At 38.1% G+C, this 21,272-nt stretch overlaps 1 protein-coding gene across 1 annotated transcript; it reads left to right on the top strand.

Annotated features, from left to right (window-relative positions):
- The first annotated feature begins 382 nt into the window (after nt 1–382).
- On the top strand, nt 383–19,429 carry LOC111864183 (DAZ-associated protein 2). Its single transcript, XM_023851246.2, has 5 exons — nt 383–523; nt 4,817–4,882; nt 11,494–11,639; nt 14,829–15,008; nt 17,505–19,429. Exons 1-5 carry the CDS (start codon nt 508–510, stop codon nt 17,685–17,687), a joined length of 591 nt encoding a protein of 196 aa, XP_023707014.1. The 5' UTR covers nt 383–507; the 3' UTR covers nt 17,688–19,429.
- The last annotated feature ends 1,843 nt before the right edge of the window (nt 19,430–21,272 follow it).

Raw genomic sequence — 21,272 nt, 5'->3', positions numbered from 1 at the left:
GCTCAGCTCCATGAAGTTAGTTAGTTCGTCAGTTGGCCTTGCCATAGCTCAAGCGGATAGTCGCCGGCTTTCCACCGCTGCTGCTCGGGTTCGAGGCTGGCTCAAGCCATATGGGATTTGTGGTGGACAAAGTGGCACTGGGGAAGGTTTTATCCGAGTACTTCGGCTTACCCTGCCAATTCACATTCCACCGATTGCTCCCAAATCACTATCTATCATCTTGGGTTGTACAATAGGCCAAATTTGGCCGCAACACCAAGTGGACTTAGTCTCACCCCATTAGAGAGTTGTAAAGTAGTTAGTTTGTTAGTTCAGTAGATGTCGCTAAACCCGGAACAGCAGTTCTAACCGGTCCTACCTACGTCGAAGACTACGACAATCTGACTACTTTGATATCAATGACAAGGCGCTAGTGTTTCGAGTTTTCGAGCATCCATTTAGTGTCGCAAGGGAAAGATAGTGTATTGTGTACTATTTAAATCTGTATACTGTTAATTATATCTCATAATGTCCGAGAAGAAAGGTATGTTTGGTTTGTTGGTAAACTATATGGTACGCATGTATGTTGATCCTTTAATGTGGGGGGAGAGAAGTAGACATTATTGTCCGTATTATTTTCATAGTTTCCTTAACGTCCAGACTTACTACAGTGCTGGCCAAAATACATTTATCTCATTTATTGTGCTTCATTTTTTATCTATATGGTTTAGAGTTAGCAATGCTAAATACATATGGGACGTTTTTAGGCATGTTTAATTTGTAACGATGAGGTAATCAATACTTCTGGATAAACAAAATGGCCTCTTGGTTTAACCTGTCAAATGGTTTTCAGAACTTGCATACGTAATATTTGCATTTTAAGTGTTATCAGAGACAGCAGTGAATAAAGGGTACCTCCATATTTTTGATTAATTAATGGTTTTACATTTAAGTGTGAAGTGATACTTTAAGGTATAATGTCTAGTTAATACATTGTCTCCATAATTGCTCTATCCAGAAGTGGATAGAGCCAGTATTGCTAGTCTGTTAACAGCAAAGATCCAGGCATTCTTACAGATGAAATAGGATTTAACGTATGTCTTTTGGTGCTGCTTTTTGTTGTCTTTTTATTTCAGAGGGATACTCTCGTGCACTAAAAGAGCCATTCACATTTGCCTACTTGGCAAATTTGGCATGATGCGGGGCTCAGCTGACAGAGAGAGAGAGAGCTAATAATACATTTAAAAAAAAAACTTTGTCCAGGGTAAACATTGTATAATTATTCCTTGCAGCTTTCCTGTTGTGGATGTTTCTTGGCGGGGATAATCTCGTTGGCCTGTACTAGAAAAGTGGCAGCGTATTTAAACACAAAACGTATTCTTCCTCTACGTGTTATTCCGAACTGGCTGGCTGCTTGTCTTTATCATTCTCCTTCACTAGATATCTCCTTAGTGTAGCAAATTGGAGTGCGTGCGTGCAAACGTCTGTTACTTATATTTATTTTTCTCGTCTGAAATATGATGTGAGAAATTTTGCATGGGCAGAAAGTAGGAACTGACAGTGGAATACAACTGGGAAGCATGGACTCTGGCTTCAAAAGTTTGTGATATGCGTTGTCAGTTAACATCTGTCTTATGTGGAGGGATTGTCAGTTCCTGCATTCTGCAACTGATTTTGCTGTACGGTAGTTTTTTGATGGGTTTTTTAAAATGACATGTCACCGTGGTGTTATTTGGCACTCATATCCTCAGCTACGAAGCCCACTGGCAGGAACACCAGAGTTCTGGAATGACTGATACATCTGAAGCAAGATCGCTCTGTTCCTGGTAATGTTTGCAGAAACATGGTACCTTGCAGTCATTAAATCTAGTTTTCCTGCCATTTTACATATGATATAATTATTTTTTTTTTTTAATTTAATGGCCAGGCAATTTGCGTAGCAGTTTTCAGTGACTAACGTAACTTGCGGTTGGTTGGTCGTTCCATGTGATGATTGGCAGTTCTTATATATAATTTTGCAGATTTTTGCAGTATTCTTATGAGCATGTGTAATTTTTTTTTTCACATATATTTTGGTGGTTTTTGGAATTTAGCATGTATGTATATACATATATGTTGATATATATGTATATATTTGTACACCATTGCTTTCATAATGCTTTGTGTTTTAAGTATACAGTTAATTAAATATAACAGCATGTATGGTAATTTTATATTAAAGGAAGCCTGGAATCTGCTTATATTCAATTTTCTTCTTGTTTTGTACCATCTTTGAAATATGTCAGCCTCCCAAAAGGTAGATTCCAGGACTTGCATGCAAGCTCTGTACAGGTTCTACTTGGTTGTCTCAGCTTGTATTATTAAATTTTATTGCATGTCTGTAGCATGCAGTGACAGCATATTATATGAGAGAGCCTGGGAACTTACCCCTTTCCTCAGACAGATAAAAACAAAAGCTTCTTACAAACATTTTTTGATGTTGTATCCAGTTTTCTTTGCAGTGTATGTAATTACCATGCCCCTAATTAAAGGTCGTGGACTAAAATATAAGACTTGAAAGTATCATTCAAAACAGTGGAACAGTAAGAAATGATAAAATTTGTCGCAGTGTTCGTATTAATATTGACAAGATATACCTCATACTTTCATGTTAGAAAGTAGATCTTATTTGTTTGTGCAAAACGAAAACTGAGAATGAGATGTGCTGTTGAAGTAGCAGACTCTGTTCTATAAACTGTTGTCTTCAGATATGCACCAAGAATGCTGGCAGATGACTTGCACTAGCATGCTTTGTTTATTAAGTACTTAAATTTTGCATGTGTTCCCCTTTTCTCAGTGCAAAGTTGTGCCACCTGGTTACTTATAGTTATGTAGGAACTGGATAGCTCAGTATAGTGACAAGGGTAGAGGCTGGACAACTGAGGAATCAATGTTCAGTTCCTGACCGGAGTAAGAGACTATTCACTTCTCCATGGCATCTAGACTGGCTGTAGGGCTCCCGCCCCCCCCCCCCCATTCAGTGGATATTGGTGTACTTTCCCTGTGGTAAAGCAATTGTGGTGTGGTGGAGCTGACCACTCACCTCCATTGAGTGCCAAGGCTAAGAATATGTGGAGCTGTAGCTCCATTCCCTTATATGTCTGCATGGCATGGTGTTAAATTAATCACAGGGACAACTTCAGCTTTGCCTTTATGATGTTAAGGAACATAGAACCCCAGGATGGTGCAACAGTGCTTCAGAGGTAGTTGGTTGCAATAGAGTTGAGTTGAACCAAATAACATTGCTTAAAGGACTGTATATATGAGATTCCCATCAGCTGAGTCTGTAGAATTTTGGGCTTTGTTTTCTTTCATTGCTCTAGAACAGATGGCTGAATAAAATATGTAAACAGAATAAGGAAAAGCTTTGGTTAACACAGTTGAATATGAACTGAATGATTGGGCTGATGGTAATCAAATGCAATGGTATGTAGCTTTGGAATGTCATTCATTGCTGGGTTGTTATTAGTTGGCACCAGTTGCACAGATCAGTGACGAGTGTTTCCAGCGATAAGAATGAGGATTTTGTTGTGATCCCTGGTAACCTGAATGTTTTTGCTGCTAGTGCAAACTGATGTCAACATGTGTCAATTGCACACTTGCATGCATTCCGTTACTTCACATTTCTGTTGTCACACAGCAGTGTTCAGATGCCTCAGGTTGAGCTAGTGATTTGTGTGGCAGTGTGAGCGTTCAGTGCAGCAGTAGTGCATGATAGTAGTTTGGTCTTATCTGTATATTTAGTTTGTTATTATTTTTGTAGCAAGGCATGCATAATTTTGCAAAGGCTTGGGTTTATTTTATTTAGTGGTGTGGTCTGCAAAAAGAAATTCAGTTCCAAATTTTATTTTATCAAATTTACTCCGTTTCCAATTTTTTATTACATTTTTTAATTTTTTCCGTGTGGGCTGTTCCAATTGGCAGGCGTTTGGAAAGCAGATTTTTTAAGTGTTTGTCGCACCTAGATGTGTTTGGTGTCAACATCAGTTAATTTAAGTAATTTTAATAGTGAGAAAAATAAACAAAAGCATTTACTTAAGGTGAACCAGTTGTGCAATGATTGTTGAAATGTTGTGGATTTCTAAAATTGATTTTTCCCCCATCAACCTTCAGACCTTTATTGGAAGTGACTCAGAATATGACACAGTTGAGGCAGAGACTTCTAAATTTTCTTGTCTGTTGTGAAATTGATAGTCGTCTTCATTCCCCAATTGAGGCATTTGCCACTTCTCCGACCAGTAATGTGTCTCAGTGTGTTGCTTCTTGGTGCTCAGTGCTTGTAGTAGAAGTCGGTTACTGTACCCTAAGTCTCCTGTGAATTATCATCTTTTCTGTAAACTACAGGTTGATATTTGTCAACATTGTTTGATATCAAAGTTGTGAGGTAAAGTGACTTAGTTTGTGATCAGTTATATGCTATAAATTTTGTTAAACACCGCTGAGAACTGTTTCAGTAAGTTGCATGAGAGACTGTGATAACAGTAATCGAAAAGAAATGCAGCTCTGGAGTAGTGCAATCTGCAGTCATGAAAATACAAGTAGCTTGAATAATCGAAATGCTAAAGTCCCAGGCCTTGCAATGTAAGGCAGTACTGAGCATCACAATCACTCTGTGCACAGTCTTTTCTCATACTGTTTCTGCTTTTCAACATTTCATGGTTCACTCTTGACCTTCCGTTATAATGTTTGTCTGTCTCCCCCCCCCACCTGCCATGTAAACTTGTGTCTACATTTCCACTCGCTAGGGTTCTGCCACCATCTGATGACCACTAACAATGAGCTCTGTGTTATGTTTCAGCTTACCCTGTAGGCGGTCAGCCACCAGCAGCTTATGTGCCTGCTCCTCCTCCTGGAGCCTATGGAGGTGAGTTTCTTCAGTTGTACCTGGGCAGTTATGTTTTAGATTCTGGTTATGCAGAGAGGTTATCTTAGAGCCTGCTGTAAATGCTTCAGTTGGTCCTGTGGGAGGGGCTCATGCCACTTGTTTAAAGTTGCAACAATGCATATTCAAACTAAATGGCATAATCGATGGGACAGTATCACATTCTCATTACCTGTGCTCCAGTATAACCATGAAAGAAGCTTGTGTGTTAAATGCCTGTGGACCATAATTTCAAGGCCTTGGTACTCTAATAAACTGTCAGCCAGTTATGTTACGTCTGTCAGAATGGCATGAGTGTTCACATATTGTATCCACGAAGTAAGAGGAAGGTTCCAGCATAAATTTCAGGATATTAGGGTTCCAAGTTGGGGTGTGGGGACTATTTATACATCATACATAAACTTGAGACAGCCAAATCAAAATGCTGGGTGCTGGCTGAAGAGAAACAGGATGAAATTGATCATAGGCTTGAACATTCCTGTTTAAAAGCCTCGGATACCTTGTACAAGAGACTGGGTTTAAAGTTTCAGGTTTGATGTTTCAGGTCTGCTGCTCTTTCATTAGGGAATTTAAGCATGTGAATATAAACATACAGGGTCCGGCAAATCGACCTCTTGTATTTCAAAAGGCAGTTACAAACAAACAAAGAAAGATACAGAAAAAATACTTTTATTTGTGAACAACAAATATGATGCTATTTTACATTACTTGGTTTTAAAAATTATTTCTGGTAAATGGCGTCCTCCATTGTTCACACATTGACAAAGCCTTTCCCGGAAGTTGTCCATAGTTCTTCGTGTCATTTCCGGTGGAATGGCAGCTACTGCCTGGGTGATTGCCTCCTTAAGTGCTTGCAGGGTTGTGGGGCGATGTTTGTACACTTGCGCCTTTAAGTGTCCCTGAAGAAAAAAATCACAAGGTGATAAATCGGGTGACCTTGGGGGCCAGGCGATGTCTCCTCGCAAAGAGAGAAGACATCCAGGAAACAACTCTCTCAGAATTGCTAAAGAACGCCGCGAAGTGTGAGCTGTGGCTCCGTCTTGTTGGAACCAGGCTTGTCCCTCTTTATGGTCCCCAACAAACTGGTTTAACTTAGGTCGGAGGAAGGTCTCGATCATGTGACAGTAGCGATTCGAAGTAACTGATACCGTTAGCCCATTTTCCTCGAAAAAATAAGGACCCCACACACCAAATTCAGCAACGGCGCACCAAACTGTCATACGAGGGCTGTAAAGTGGTCGTTGGTGAAGTTCCTGAGGGTTTTCTGCTGACCAGTAGCGGAAATTTTGTTTATTTACAGTACCTGACAAGTGGAAGTGGGCCTCATCAGATGAAATCAAAACAGCGCCAGAGGGAATGTTCTGAAGAATGTCCTCACACGCAGCTTTGCGAGTTTCAAAATCTCTCTCACTTAATTCTTGGGTAACCATCATTTTGTATGGGTGCATGTGTAGATTTCTGTGCAGGATTCTTCTTACACTCCTATCAGACAATCCCAGGGCAGCTGCATGTTTAAGTGCTGAACGCTTTGGAGATTGCTGGATGGACGCTCTCACACGCGCCACATTTTCCGGCGTTGTTACGGTCTGAGGTCGGCCAGGCGATTTCTTTTTCAGTGCAGAACCTGTTGCTCTAAAGTTTGATACCCAAACATGAATAGTTTTTCTATCCAGAACAGGACCATGTCGCCCAAGTTCGAACCGAATGCGAAATGCTCGCTGAGTAGTAATCACCGATTCACCATTACGAATATACTCTTCCACAACAAACGCACGATGCTCACCGTGCCACGCCATTGCGACTACTGCAAATGGCACTTATACCGCTATCGATTGATATCCCCTCCGCCGCCGTATCCCCACCACAACTCACACAGCGCCCTCTCCAAATATGGGAGGTCGATTTGCCGGACCCTGTATTTTGATGGTGCAAGGAATATATGTGAAATGGCAAGGATCTGTTCTGATGCCTGCTATGATCGTGGTGTGTTCTGTTTGTGGTTTATTGACCTGTGGACTTGACTGTTTTGCCATGGTTCTGAAAACCTGCAGAAGGGGTTGACAGGAGGAGCTCATATTATCTCCATGTCTCGTCACTGGACCAGCTGGAATCATATGCAGCAGACTCAATCTCTGTGCATGCGCATGTGGGTACACATATGCACATGTACATACAGTCTTATTGTATCACACATTTAAGTTATTTTAACATATCAATTCTTTATCAAGTGTTTACCCCTTATATTATGGATGGAATATTTTCCAGATTTATAATAAATATATGTTTTCTTATACTTGTATTCATCAACCAGTTCATAATTTCTTTGGAACAAATTAAAACTGAATGTAAATCAGTTAAGCTTTCCCAGGTTGTATACTACATTTGAGATTCCCCTTGCATGTTGTTTCCTTCATGTTCTGTTAGCACTTTCCTGCCTCTGCATAATATACATTGTGTTCTACAATCTGCTATTTATTTACATTACTCTTTATTTTACTCCTTTTGAATGATCCTAGGTGGTGTACTTGACTGACATACAAACATTTTAAATTTTGGCTGGATATGTTGACAGGACTTACAAATTTTAGTAAACAGTTGCATCATGGGAAGTGTTAAGGTTCAGAGAATGTGTGCAGCATCATATTAAATTGAATTCAATTTATTTCAAATTCAAAATAGATCCTGATACAGGCTGGGAAACAACCATTGGATATAGAATGAGTCACAGATCAAAAAACAAACATTCCATTCCCACAGGAACATATCAACCATATATACAAGAAAAACTCCCCCAGTTAACAAACAAAACGCAGAACCAAGACAAAGAACTCTCAGAGGTTTCAGGCGTCAGTACAAGCTCTTTTTTCATTTTCATTACTCATCTCTTATTTCCATAAAATCCAAATACCTTAGGATGTGGAAAGGTCATATTAGATAAATAAGCAGTACAATATTGTACTACCAGTGATAGTATGAATATACAAATATCACAAAATATGATGACTATGTTTATAATATTATCATCTAGTTCTTGTACTTCAGCAGTGCCATTAACATCAGTAGTGTGGTTGTTCAGTGGGTTAGTGTTTATTGAAGTAAAGCTTTGTCTCTCTTGTCTGATATAGTAATTTACTCCCCAGGAGTGTAATATGATATACAGCAATTTTGCCTTTAATTATATATACATTGAAACTTTTTGTTCAGGTAATGAATTCATCCCTTCTTGAACAAATTGCTTCTCTGAAGTTACTGCAGAAGAATTACTCCTGTGAAGCATTAATGTTCCTTTACATAGTATCAGCAGTCTCATGTTTTACTCTTGAATTTGAACACTGGGTACACAAATCAACAATTGTCATGACATGTGTCAGCAGATGTTATGAACACTATTGTTTATTAGAACAATAAAGTCCCCAGTAATGCAGTCAGAAACAGCACATGTATAACTGTATTGTCAACACAACAATACTTTGTTATTTACATTTATATAGCATGTTTATATAACATGTTTTGACCTCAAATGAGTCATCTTCAGGTTCTGCAAATTTCTCACATACTGTTACCTAACTGCAACATTACCCTGATGTTGAGTGTGTTCATTACTACCACTCTTGCTTGAAAGGCCAAAAATGAGACTAAAACATTCATAGTCCAGAAGAACTACAGTCATCTGATTATGTTCGAAAATTATAAGTTTCAATATCAGATATGGCACATTAAACTTTCTTGTAGCTCATTTAATCAATTTGTGGCATGCAGTAGCGTAGTTAGTTGAGGCACTATGCTACAAGCCAAGCCGGAAGGTTGCGGGTTCAAGTCCTGATGAGGTCATTGGATTTTTTCAATTGACCTAACCCTTCCAGATGCGCTGTGGCCCTGGGGTCAACTCAGGCTCTAACAGAAATGAGTACCAGTAATATTCTTTAAATATTCTTGGGGGTAAAGGGTGGCCGGCATGTAAGGCTGACAGCCTTGCCGCCATCTGTGAGTTGATTGTCTAGAAAATGTGAGCCTCAACATCTCACAAGCCTATGGTCCTCCAAGGCCTATTACAGGGATAGCTTTCCCTTCCTTTACTTTACATTTAGTCTATTTAGCACTTCTTTCGTAGCTGTCAAGAACTTATACGTGTGTCTTGTGGTTAGTACAAGTGAAAGACACAGCACTTTTTGTAGATCATTTTGAAATGTGGTGTCTTGCATACTGTTTAAAGGTATTGTTTTTATTTCGCACATATGTCAGTGTAATTGATATGGGTTACATCAGAGAGTGAATATGTGACCTTAACAGTGGTAATAAAACCTCAAGGTGAAACACTACTGAAGGCAGTGTTGCCATTTGATGTACTTCTGAGTCAGTTGAATTCAGTTCACATCTTCACAACATTTCTTTGACCCATTTCAGTGTTACACTCCTACCCTTTCATCAGTCTTCCAAAGGGACCACTATCCGGGAGCTTTCCTCTCCAAGAGTCTGTATGCATTCCTTGCTACCTCCATTCAGGCTACCTTATGACCTCTGTGATATAAACATTCAGTTGTATTCATTTTAAATAAATTATATTTGTGCTTTGTTTAGTACAGTTCACATCACCACAACATTTTCACTGTTTCTTTTTCAGTTTTTCAAATTCTTTCACATATTTTCTCACATGTAATATACGAAGTTTCACTAAGATCCATTTTGTATTCAGCATTGAGTTCTAAATGCCCAGACATTTCCCCAACAGTTTTTTACATATTGTTTGAATGTTTGATAATCCCTTAGAAATAAATACCAAGTTTTCATATTTTTCAACAAGGCCAATGTGATGGGGTTGTAGGATAGCTCTTTGGCCATTCAGAGTGCATGAGTGAGGACCATTATTACTGCACAAATGGTTAACATAATAAGGTGTATTATGAGATCCAAATTTTATAAAGAGTGGTATGTTAACAGTTAAAATGTGACATAATGTTGGGTCAAGGAAAGAATGAACACATTCCCCACCAGTACCAGTTATCACTTGTATTATCACTTTTGTTTCATTCCCAGGATTTCTCTCTGTTTGCATTCTCAGTTTGTTGTTGGTGTTGACTGATGAGAAGTGTGCAGTGTAGGTAGGATGGGGGAGCAAAATAGCTGACTTGAACTCACACCAGCTGTGTTAATTTTTTCTCTGACTCCAGTGTAGATTTAAGTGCTTCATGATAGGGTCACATGTGCAGTAGATTCTATTTGACAGAACAATTACATGTTTTCTAAAGCTTTTGACATTTATGGGACATTATAGCGGATGGGGGGGGGGGGGAATCCAGGGTCCACTCAGCACATCGGCCACTGACTGGCCTGTTGTACTTGCCCCGGGTGATTATGATTATGGAGAATTTGGTTGAATGAAGATTGGCAGGGGAAACTGAAGTACTCGGAGAAAACCTGCCCCAGCACCACTTTGTCCGCCACAAATCCCACTTGACCAGACCTGGACTCAAATGCGGGCCGCCGCAGTGGGGAGCCAGCGACTAACCGCTTGAGCTATGGCGTGGCCTACGGGACATTAACTTCATGCATGTAGATAGGTATTTTCAGAAGAAAGACGGAAAGGATAAAAATGTTTTATGCTAACAGAAATACTTTTCTTGCCAAGAAAAATGTATTTGAATTTCTTTTAACACTCTGCATGTGATTGAACAGTTTCCCTTAATGACATCCTATTTCTAGAGGTAGAAGAATGTAGAGATAAGTATGAGCTTATATTTGACATAGGAGAGGAAAATATAAGCTGCAGTGTCTATTCTGAGTTATTTTAGTCAAAATGCAGAGGAAAACCACATATAACATGATACATACTAAATTCATTATTGCTGTTTGCAAGGAAGCCTCCTTCATTGCTTGCTTTCTTCATTCTTTCAGTATTCTTATACAGTAAACTCAGTGCTGTTATTTCAAACATTACAGGTTTTTGTCACCAGATATCTGACAACAGCAATTGGAGTTGTGATTGACTTACATTTTTGTTTGATTTTCAGCATGCATTCATTTTTTGTCATGACCAGCTTGCTGTTGGTATTAGTGAAGCCATGTTGTGTCTAAAAATAAAATTGATTGTCATTCTAGAGTGAAATTTAGCAGAATTCAGAAACAGCATATATAATTTCTGGACCGCCTTTGTGGTGTAGTGGTCAGAATTCCTGGCTACAGATCCAGAGGCCCTGGGTATGATTGCCAGCACTACCAGATTTTCTGAGAACTAGTGGGTCTGGAATGGGGTCCACTCAGCCTTGTGAGGATAATTGAGGAGCTACTTCAGTGGAAAAGTAGTGGCTCTGGTCTAGATAACTAATGGCCGTGGGAATCCGTTGTGCTGACCAAGTGACACCCTCTTTCTGCAAATTTGGCATTAACACTGCTGACATGCAGCGGTCACTTGGTCGGTATAGTGCTCTTGTGGACAAAAGACCACAGAGTTTGTCTTCTGAATTTTTTAGCCATGTGAGGCTCGTCATGTCCACCAGAATCATTGGTGACTGTTTCTTATAGCAATTAGGGATGCAGTTTTTAAATTGGATCTCCAGATGAAAGTGTTATGTAATTCATATGTATTTGTGTGTTAGTGCCAGGTGCCGGTGCTCCGTATGGAGTATTTCCATCACAGGCGCAGCTTTATGCTGCCGCTGCTGCAGCCCAGGGTCCACCCCCAACATATGACCAGTCCTTGGCACACCCTGCTGCAGCTACTGCTGCTGCAGTGAATCAGCAGGTACGTTGTTATAAAGCTTTGTATTAGCACACCTCCCACAGGGACAGAATTTTGATATGTAATATTACTACCTTAAGGGATGTGACGTCACGTAGTCTGGTAGAAGGGTTGTATTTTCCCCATCTTCAAGGCTATAACAGTAAATATAGAACACTAGAATATAAATATGGATTATATATTGCTGAATAAGAAATACAAATATTATAAAATGTATTTCAATAATATTTTAAAGAATCTTACACTGAAGTGTTATGTAAAGATTTCAACCATTTGCTGATAGTAATGTAAATGTACTTTCGTGAGAAAATTATTCAGTAAGCACTGCTTATAATTCTATGTTGTTATCACTGCATGAGATTTTATGCCCACCTGATGCAGTCTTCTAGGAAATGGCCAGTAATAAGGCTTTCTTCATTCTACTCTGTGTCTTCTTTGTTGGTGCCAAACAGGTGGGCCTGTTTGCCTAACAATCCACAAGCTGTCGCAAGTGCATTTAATGAATATTTCCTTTCGTTAGCTGAGAAAACATATTCCAATAATAATAATAATAATAATCCAATATACTATCTGTCTCGTGCCTTTAACAATTCATTTCCAAATATCAATCTCAAATTCTCAACAAGGAAGGAAATTGAAAACATTATTAAATCCCTTAAGCCCAAAAATTCACATGGATATGATGAAATCTCTACCAAATTACTTAAAGCAAGCTCTGTTTACATCAGTTCACCCTTGAATCATCTATGTAATAAATCTTTATCATCAGGTACTTTTCCTCAACGCTTAAAATATACTGTAATGAAACCACTTTTTAAAAAAGGAGAGAGAAAATGCATCTCTAATTACAGACCAATATCCATATTGACTTCATTCTCAAAAGTCTTTGAAAAAGTTATGTATAATAGACTACTTGAACACTTAAATTCTAACAACATATTAGTCAAAGAGCAATTTGGATTTAGGAGAGACCTAACAACAGAAAAAGCAACCTATGAACTAACTAACGATATTTTAAGTGCTCTCAATGACAGATTAATTGTGGGAGGGATTTTCTGTGATCTAGCAAAAGCTTTCGATTGTGTTAATCATGATATCTTACTATCGAAATTAAATTTCTATGGAATAACTGGCAAAGCTAATGAATGGATCAAATCATACCTCAAAAACAGGTATCAAAGAGTTGAAATAAATAATAAAAACTCCAGTCATAATGCATTTTCAAACTGGGGAATTATAAAGCACGGTGTTCCACAAGGATCAATTTTAGGTCCCTTACTTTTTCTTCTCTACATAAATGATCTATCTAAAACCATCAACAATAAATCTAAACCAATTCTATATGCAGATGACACTAGTATAATATTTAAGAACTCTAAATTTGAAAACTTTAAAAATGACATAAATATTGTATTTGAAGCCTTAAACAGATGGTTCGAAGCCAATTTACTCTCATTAAATTTTGATAAAACCCATTACATATCATTCACAACTAAAAACAACCACCAAATTGATCTGGACATCAGTTATGCCAACAAATTAATCTGTAAAGTACTTGATACAAAATTCCTTGGAATACATGTAGACAGTACACTGTCTTGGAAAATACATATTGAACAAATTATACCTAAATTAAATGCAGCTTGCTATGCGATGAGATCAATTAAGCCTTTTATGTCACAGGAAACATTGAAGATGGTTTACCATGCCTACTTTCATTCTATTATGAACTATGGATTAATATTTTGGGGGAACTCTTCACATAGTGTAATAATTTTTAAAATACAAAAGAATATAATTAGAATCATTACAGGATGTAGAAGTAGAGATTCATGTAGAGAATTATTTAAGAAATTAAAAATTCTACCTCTTCAATCGCAATACATATTATCGCTTCTCTTATTTGTTGTTTACAACAAAGATAAATTCAAATTAAATTCTGATGTCTATAACATGAATACTAGACAAAAATATAACTTCCACCTACCCTCATCAACTTTATCAGTATATCAAAAAGGAGTCTACTTTACTGGCATAAAAGTGTTCAACAATCTGCCACAAAGTATTAAAAACTTGGGCAATGATACTAAAAAGTTTAAATCAGAGTTAAAGAATTATCTACATGCTCATTCCTTCTACTCTTTAGATGAATACTTCAATGTAAATAGAGAATGATGTAAAATTAAGTTATATTAATTTTTAAGCTAAAATTGCCTGTACTTATGTATGTAACCTTTTGACTTGTTCTGTATCCAAAGGTACTAACCTACTTAGGATTTATAGAATGTAAATAAATTAAATTCAGTTCAGTTCAATTAAGATAGACTTGTGGCTAACTTGGATTTGAAGTACTGACAAGCTGAGAGTCTGTGAATACCAGCACTTACAGATATAAGTGATAAATTTTAACAGCTAAATTATCCTATATTATAAATAAATCTATAAGTTAATGTTAAAAACGTATTTTATGCCTAAAACTCCCTTAAATTTTTACCTTGACTCAATCTGGTCTTGTAGCCAACATATTTCATCATTAAGTTGATGGAAGGAAGACCAAAACATATTTGTATAGTTTTGTAGGCATCATGGATCAGAGAGCCAACTAACTTGTACTTTCCCACTCTGTTTATTTTGGCCTGGGACCACAAAATTTAATGTAGGGGGTGAATGTAAAATGGTGTATGTATGATTTGTAACAACTAGGCTGTATTTGGAGGTGGAGACAAAAAAAGCAAATAACAGAAGAGTCAACATCTGTTGTAAAGAAATTCAAGACCCTTAAGAGGACCATAGAGTCAAAGAGTAAGAAAGATTGTATTTTGACATGAAACAGTTACAGTTAACTTCTGTAGCTTAACCACAGGTGCAGTAATTTTATTTGGTCTTGGTTTGTTTAATGACATTTTCAGTAATTCACATACATAACATTGAATGGCAGGGTAGTAGTGAATAATGAATTGCAAAGAATGTGGAAGTATGTGACCATGGCATAATGTTAGATTCTAACCTGGCATTCTAGTGGGGCTGAGGAAAACATCAAAACCTTCAGTCATGATGGCTATCTGTGGACCAAGATGTGAACCTGGTAATCCAAAGTATGAGGCAGTAGTGTTACCCTCTCACGTGTGATATTCAGTTTCTTGCATTAAATACCAGTACAGTCAATTATAGATTTGAATTTTATGCTTGCAGATGTATGCACAGAGCGCAGCAGCACAGATGTATGCAGCTCAAGGTTACCCAGGATATCTGGGCTATCCTGCAGCAGCTGCTGCATATAGTCCCATGCAGGCATATTATCCATCTCTTGCAGCAGCATACTCATATCCAGGCATGCAGCCTGCCCAGCTGAGGCCCACAATCATGGTTCCTGTAAGTGCTGACCTGTCACTATTATATGCTTTCCAAATGTAGGAATGTTTTGCAGAAGAAACTTTTGTCCCTTCCCCCCCACCTTCACGTCCATTTGTACATATGCATGCAAGTGTGCATGCCTGTATATTTGTGCATGTAGACTCTAAAGTAAATCTAACTGTAATATTTTATGAATAAGGTAAGACATAATTATGCCATTCAGTTTAGTGATAAGCGTATCATTGTCTTATATGTAATGCAAGTGATTATTGTAATGACCAAAAGATGAACTGCCAGATCACTCCTTAATCAGTCACAATGGGTTTCTAAAGATGGTGTAAATGTTGTTGGTAGTGTACTTGCAATGTTGTGGCAGAGTTGTTACAGGAGGCTGCACCATAGCTCAAGCGGTTAGTTGCTGGCTTCCCACCGTGGTGGCCCGGGTTTGATCCCGTGTCTGGTCAAGTGGGATTTGTGGTGGACAGAGTGGCACTGGGGCGGGTTTTCTCCGAGTACTTCAGTTTCCCCTGCCAATCTTCATTCCACCAAATTCTCAATCATAAACACCCCGGGCAGGCTACAATAGGCCAGTCAGTGGCCACCGTGCCGAGTGGACCCAGTTGAACTCCACCCCCCACTAAACAAATTAAGAAATTACTGTTACAGGAAGTAATAGCAATATGATGCTATGGTGCAGGCTTTGCTGACTTTGCAGACTGTGGTGATACTGGCTTTTCAACTGATGGTCTGTGTAGGGGCTTCTAGTGGTGTGCATATGCAGTTTCTTTCAAAATTGAATATCTCTTCATTTACTGAAGTTAAAGAAGAGCAAGAAAACCAATAATAGCATTATTTCCAAAAGGAATGGAATGTATTGCCCTTCAGAATTTTCTTTGTCACAGGGAACCACAGTGGCAGTTATGAAACCATATTTAGATTGTTACATAATATTCCTTATCTTTGTGTGAGGTGTTGTATTTTGGTAATTTCAGTGAAACTCATACAAGTTATAAAGAAGGTATCTAAACATGAAGAATCCTATCTTCTGGAATATAATGTTATGTAATATAGCAGAGCTGCTTGCTGCCTGCTTCATGCCTGTTTCTTGCTTGGCTTATTCTTCAACTCTGAAGATGAAGGTGACACTGGTTGACTTTTCAGTGGACTACATGATATCATATCCAAGAAGACAGAACACTTCATAACCACTGTCATAAGAACCTCACATCCTACATACCTTAGTATATGTATAAACAGATTTATTTGGTTTGGTGAATTGTTTGCATTGAAAGATACTGTCATGTTCTGACACTAAATTGTCACATGTTGCTGTAGTGACACGACACATAACTTCACGCTGTTCTTGGATCTAGTGAATTTATTGAACGCTTGCTCTGACACACAATTCACAATTTCACAGTTACTGCCATCTGCAATATCACAGTTACTTCTTCTGCTTTAGTCACTTCCATTCACTCGATGCAACACAACTTGTAGCTGCTGGACTTCAACTCATACTGAATACTGCTCTTAACACTAGTAACTGGCCCTCTCTCTCGTTCAACATTGACATGTGTAGCTCCCGCACTGACAACACAGAAAACAGTTACATGATAGCTACCACTGTTGCGTAACTTCGTGTTTACAGACTGCCTAGCAATAGTCTCTGCACGGACTCGCCTGTTACATGACGTCACAGCCTAGCGGGGAGGGGTGTTTACAGAGTGTTGCATAGTTACGGGATGAGTGGGGTATGTGACATCACTTGCACTTCCTGTTGCGCAATCCAAGGGTTGACAGAGTTGTCGCCTAGCAACGCACCGATACAGTCCACAACTCTCATGTTGTGCGCATGCCCTGAGGCCTCTGTGGCTCAACAGTTCCTGCATAGAGCCAATACACCACAATACGTTTCATTTTGAATGTTAAAAATAAGCATTTTTTACATTTATATTATTGTGCCCTTTGAAAATGTCATATGGTGCTGACACTTGGATTTGTCATATTCACAGAATGACTACCAAATCCTTCAGTTATTAATCTGCTGTATTATGATGTTTGGAATAATAACAAGTAGTGTACAGAAATCAGAAGGAACTGTTCTCATTTCATGGAGTTATGCAACACAGAAGAAAATGTGTAGCGACTTGCATTGTTGGATAACATCTAATTAGCCATCAGTCGGTAGAAAAGTGGGTTTAGACAATAATCCAAGAATTGGGGTCATGTTCAATGTCATTTCCAATAACAGAGCGTGACTCAGTTATACATAAATAAAATACATATTTTCAACATTAAAAACCAAATACATTATATGTGTAATGAACAGCCATACCAAATAAATCCATTTGTACACATATCTAGGTATATTCTACACAACTTATGTTTCATTCATTTGTTTCAGATGTTAAAATTAATTATCAAAACTGACATTCCTGCTCTTAATTGAAATGGATGTGATATACATGTGTTCTGCAATGTGTACTAATTGTGAATGATTGTGTTTTTCCCCAGAATGGTTTTGAAGCTGGAGCACGATTTGATGGCATTGCACAGCCAGTACTGCCACCAGCTCCACCTGGTGTTCCAGCAAATGCTGCACAGTTGGCAGCCATGGCAGGTCACAATGTTGCACTCACTCAAAAAAAGGGTTCATTCCTTACCGGAGGCACTGATGGAGGATATACCTTTTGGTAGATGGAGTGGTTTGGGGGTAGGCAGGCAGCAGGCTAGTAGCAACAGACAGCAGGGAGGTGGGCGGTGACATCTAACAAGCACCAGTATTTGTAAAGAGGCCTTGCCACAACCTAAGCTCCTACTATCCTCATTCAGGTGCATTTTTGCAAGTCTGGAATACTCCTGTCATAATATTTGGTTCCATCCGTTCTGTCTTACATTGAATAGTACCTTCTGCCTACTGTTGAGTGTGTTTCTGTAATATGTAATTGTGTGCAGGATAATTTGTCAGTAATTCCAAATTGGTACAGAAACTGATTTCTTGAAATAGTGTAAACTCGTTATCTCTCTCTTGTCCTCTGTGTAGAGAAAGGTGGTTTCTTGATGTTGGAAATTGGTGGGATTTGAGGTACATTGTTTTCAGCACTAAAGAACATGTCAGATAAAAGGTGAAGTGCAGTCCATTATTGGTAGCTGTGATGTCAGTTTGCAGATCTTGCACATGCTTGTGCATTCGTCAGTTTGGAATTTTTGTACAGCTTAATTGCAGTGGACCTGGCTTTCAAAGTGCAAGAGTCTTAAATTACTGAATACCCATCCATATCATAAAAAAAAAAGCTCATCTGCATGCCAGAATGATGTTTTGGCCTGAAAATTGTTGTTTTATAAGTGACAGTTGTGGCCAGACTGCTAGGTTGCAACATTACACTGCATGTCACGCACTTTGAGGAAGAGGGAGACATTAGCTGTAGGCAGTCTTAATATTTCCCAGATTGATATATACTCTTGTTGTATTGTTGAAGTCTTACAAATATTGGTGCAGTTTTTGAAGGCATGTGACTACATGATTATAGAGATGTGATGATTTTTTTTTCTTTGTAAAGTAGCCTCTGTTACTTCCAACCCTTCAATTTGAAAATAGCAAGGGGTTGTGACAGTCGTTCATTATTGATATAAAATGCAGTAATCCCTCATTTGTACTTTTACCTTTAATTGCAGCACTGTGCATATTTCAATGTTATTTAAACCCCCTTGAGTCGGTTTGATGGGAATTACAGCTTCAGAGAGTTTGTAAAATATTTATAATGGCCCACTTGAAAGAAATGACTAAGGATGGAAAGTACATAGCGTTTTGATCTGAATTATGCAAGGAAATGACAGTATGGACACACTGGCTTGCCCTTTCACATGTTTAACATCTACTTTTTCTGTATAAATTATTGATATTGATGAATGTCCTCTTTGTGTAAGGGAGGAAGAAGCAATTGTTAGTGTTGTTAAATTAATTTATTATACTCATTTGTTTTCTTAAGACATTACAAAGGAAATTTGTGGACTGATTGGCAAAGAGACATTAACAATGACTGGAAGGTCAGATTATTATACAAAAAATTTCAATTTTATTCTGCAACAAAATTGTATCCTCTTGTGGGGGATGGGAGGGAATTGGTGGCTAGCTGATACTTGCAACAAGGGAATTTTTTGTTGGAGGGAAGGGTATGATTTTTATTTGGGCAGAATATAAAATAGTTTTATTCAGAGCTTCAGTGAAAGAATGTAGTCTTAATTTCATCGTTATTCCCCTTGTTTAAGACTTGCAAGCCAGCAATATTATAGTACAGTATCCCTCCCTTAGTGATTGTTTCTTGGGTGAACAGTACAAGATATCAAAACTGAAGAGAGATGCTGAGTAACAACAAAAAATATATATATTATGATGTAATACTGCAAAGCAATTTTAATAAACAAAAATACAAAATTTTTTTTAAATATGGTGGGATGTCATGCATGCATAATAAACTATCTTTACAACAAGATCAGTAGCAAAGCATGCATTTCATTGGTTATCAGAAGAAGTATAAAATGAGTACTATCTTGGGATTCAACACTGTAGTCTTGTACATGTTCAGTGACATGTTGAAGGAACATGCTGCCACCATCTTCAGGGTTGAGAAGGAAGCCAAACAAGCAAGCAGCTTCAATTTTAATAGTTTCTTGCATCCTGTTGTGTGTTTAATTAATAGTAGAGTGAATTTACTGACTACCCAACACGTTTTTTATTATCACTACATGTTTCGACTTCAAGAGGTCATCCTCAGGTGTATGAACATGGCTGTATAATTACACGTGGTCACATTCACTTTTCACTCATTTGACCCTGTATCTTATCCAGATTTACGCTCACTAATATATCGAGTTCTTTTTATAAAACACAGGTTAAAATTATTATTCTAATTTAATTGTTAAAAGTTCGCGAATCGAAGTTCAATTCATGTCACTGGTTACACTTTCACTTGTCTTTACAGTCTCATTTTACTTACGCTCACAACTGTGTCTAGTTCTTTTTTAACTAGTTTAATTATTATTATTATTGGTTAAAAGTTCGTGAATTAAAGTTCAACTTATGTTATTGGTTGCACTTTCACTTGTTTGTGAGGTCTCGCTGTTCTTCCGCGTTCTCTGATGCTGCTGGATCTGTTATGATCGTTGTCGTGATTAAATTAGAATAATAATTTTAACCTATGTTTTATAAAAAGAACTCGATATATTAGTGAGCGTAAATCTGGATAAGATACAGGGTCGAATGAGTGAAAAGTGAATGTGACCGCGTGTAATTATACAGCCATGTTCATACACCTGAGGATGAACTCTTGAGGTTTAAACATGTAGTGATAATAAAAAACGTGTTGTGTAGTCAGTAAATTCACCCTACTATTAAGCAGCTTCAAATTGCATGAAGAAGAGAATTTATTATGTAACTTGTTCGGATTATGGGTTCTAGCAAAGAACAATAATGGGCTCATGTAAGATTCATTGTAGAAAGTGTGGATGTGCATCACAGAAGCAATCATATCTCATATATAGGAACATATTTCCTACAGAGCCATCAGAAGTTAGTAGAACATTCTGCTCTTGTTGTGAAGACGGTATACCTCAGGGGCATCCTGATTCCTTGTTTTATTGCTTCAATAGTACACACTACATCTGACAGTTGATCTTGGGTTAGGGACTATCAAGATGCTGCCTTTTGGGGTGTGATGCCATGTGGTCTGAAAGAAAGTTAACGAAGTTCTGAAGGAATATGCTGCCTGCAGTTTTGGGTAAAAATAAAAGTTGAATGTGGAAGTATAAGGAAATAGGGAGAAGGATGGCCAGTGTAGGAGTCCTGAGCAAACTGAATAGGAGTAAGGAGGAAAGTAAAGAAATCCCCTGCCTTGATTGGTTTGCTCAGGGCTCTTGTCCTGACTGACCTTTTCCCAGTATCCACAACATTTGGACTTGGCTTACTCTTTCACTGAAACACAGAAGCTTCCTGACTTACACAGTCATTCTGTTCTGAAATTTATTATACATAGGCTGTCTAAGAACATAAAAATTAGAATATATAAAAATATAATTTTGCCCATGGTTCTGTATGGGTGTGAAACTTGGTCTCTGACATTAAAGGAAGAAGATAGACTGAGGATGTTTGAGAATAGGGTGCTGAGGAGAATATTTGGGCCAAAGAGTGAGGAAGTGACCGGAGGTTGGAGAAAACTGCATAATGAGCTTCATAATGTGTACTTTTCACCACCTATAATTAGAATGATCAAGTCAAGGGGGATG

This window comes from Cryptotermes secundus, unplaced genomic scaffold (genome assembly GCF_002891405.2).
Source record: "Cryptotermes secundus unplaced genomic scaffold, Csec_1.0 scaffold2129, whole genome shotgun sequence".
NCBI classification, from domain to species: domain Eukaryota; kingdom Metazoa; phylum Arthropoda; class Insecta; order Blattodea; family Kalotermitidae; genus Cryptotermes; species Cryptotermes secundus.
Note: the sequence above shows the minus strand (reverse complement) of the source record. Positions and strands in the feature narration are given on the sequence as shown.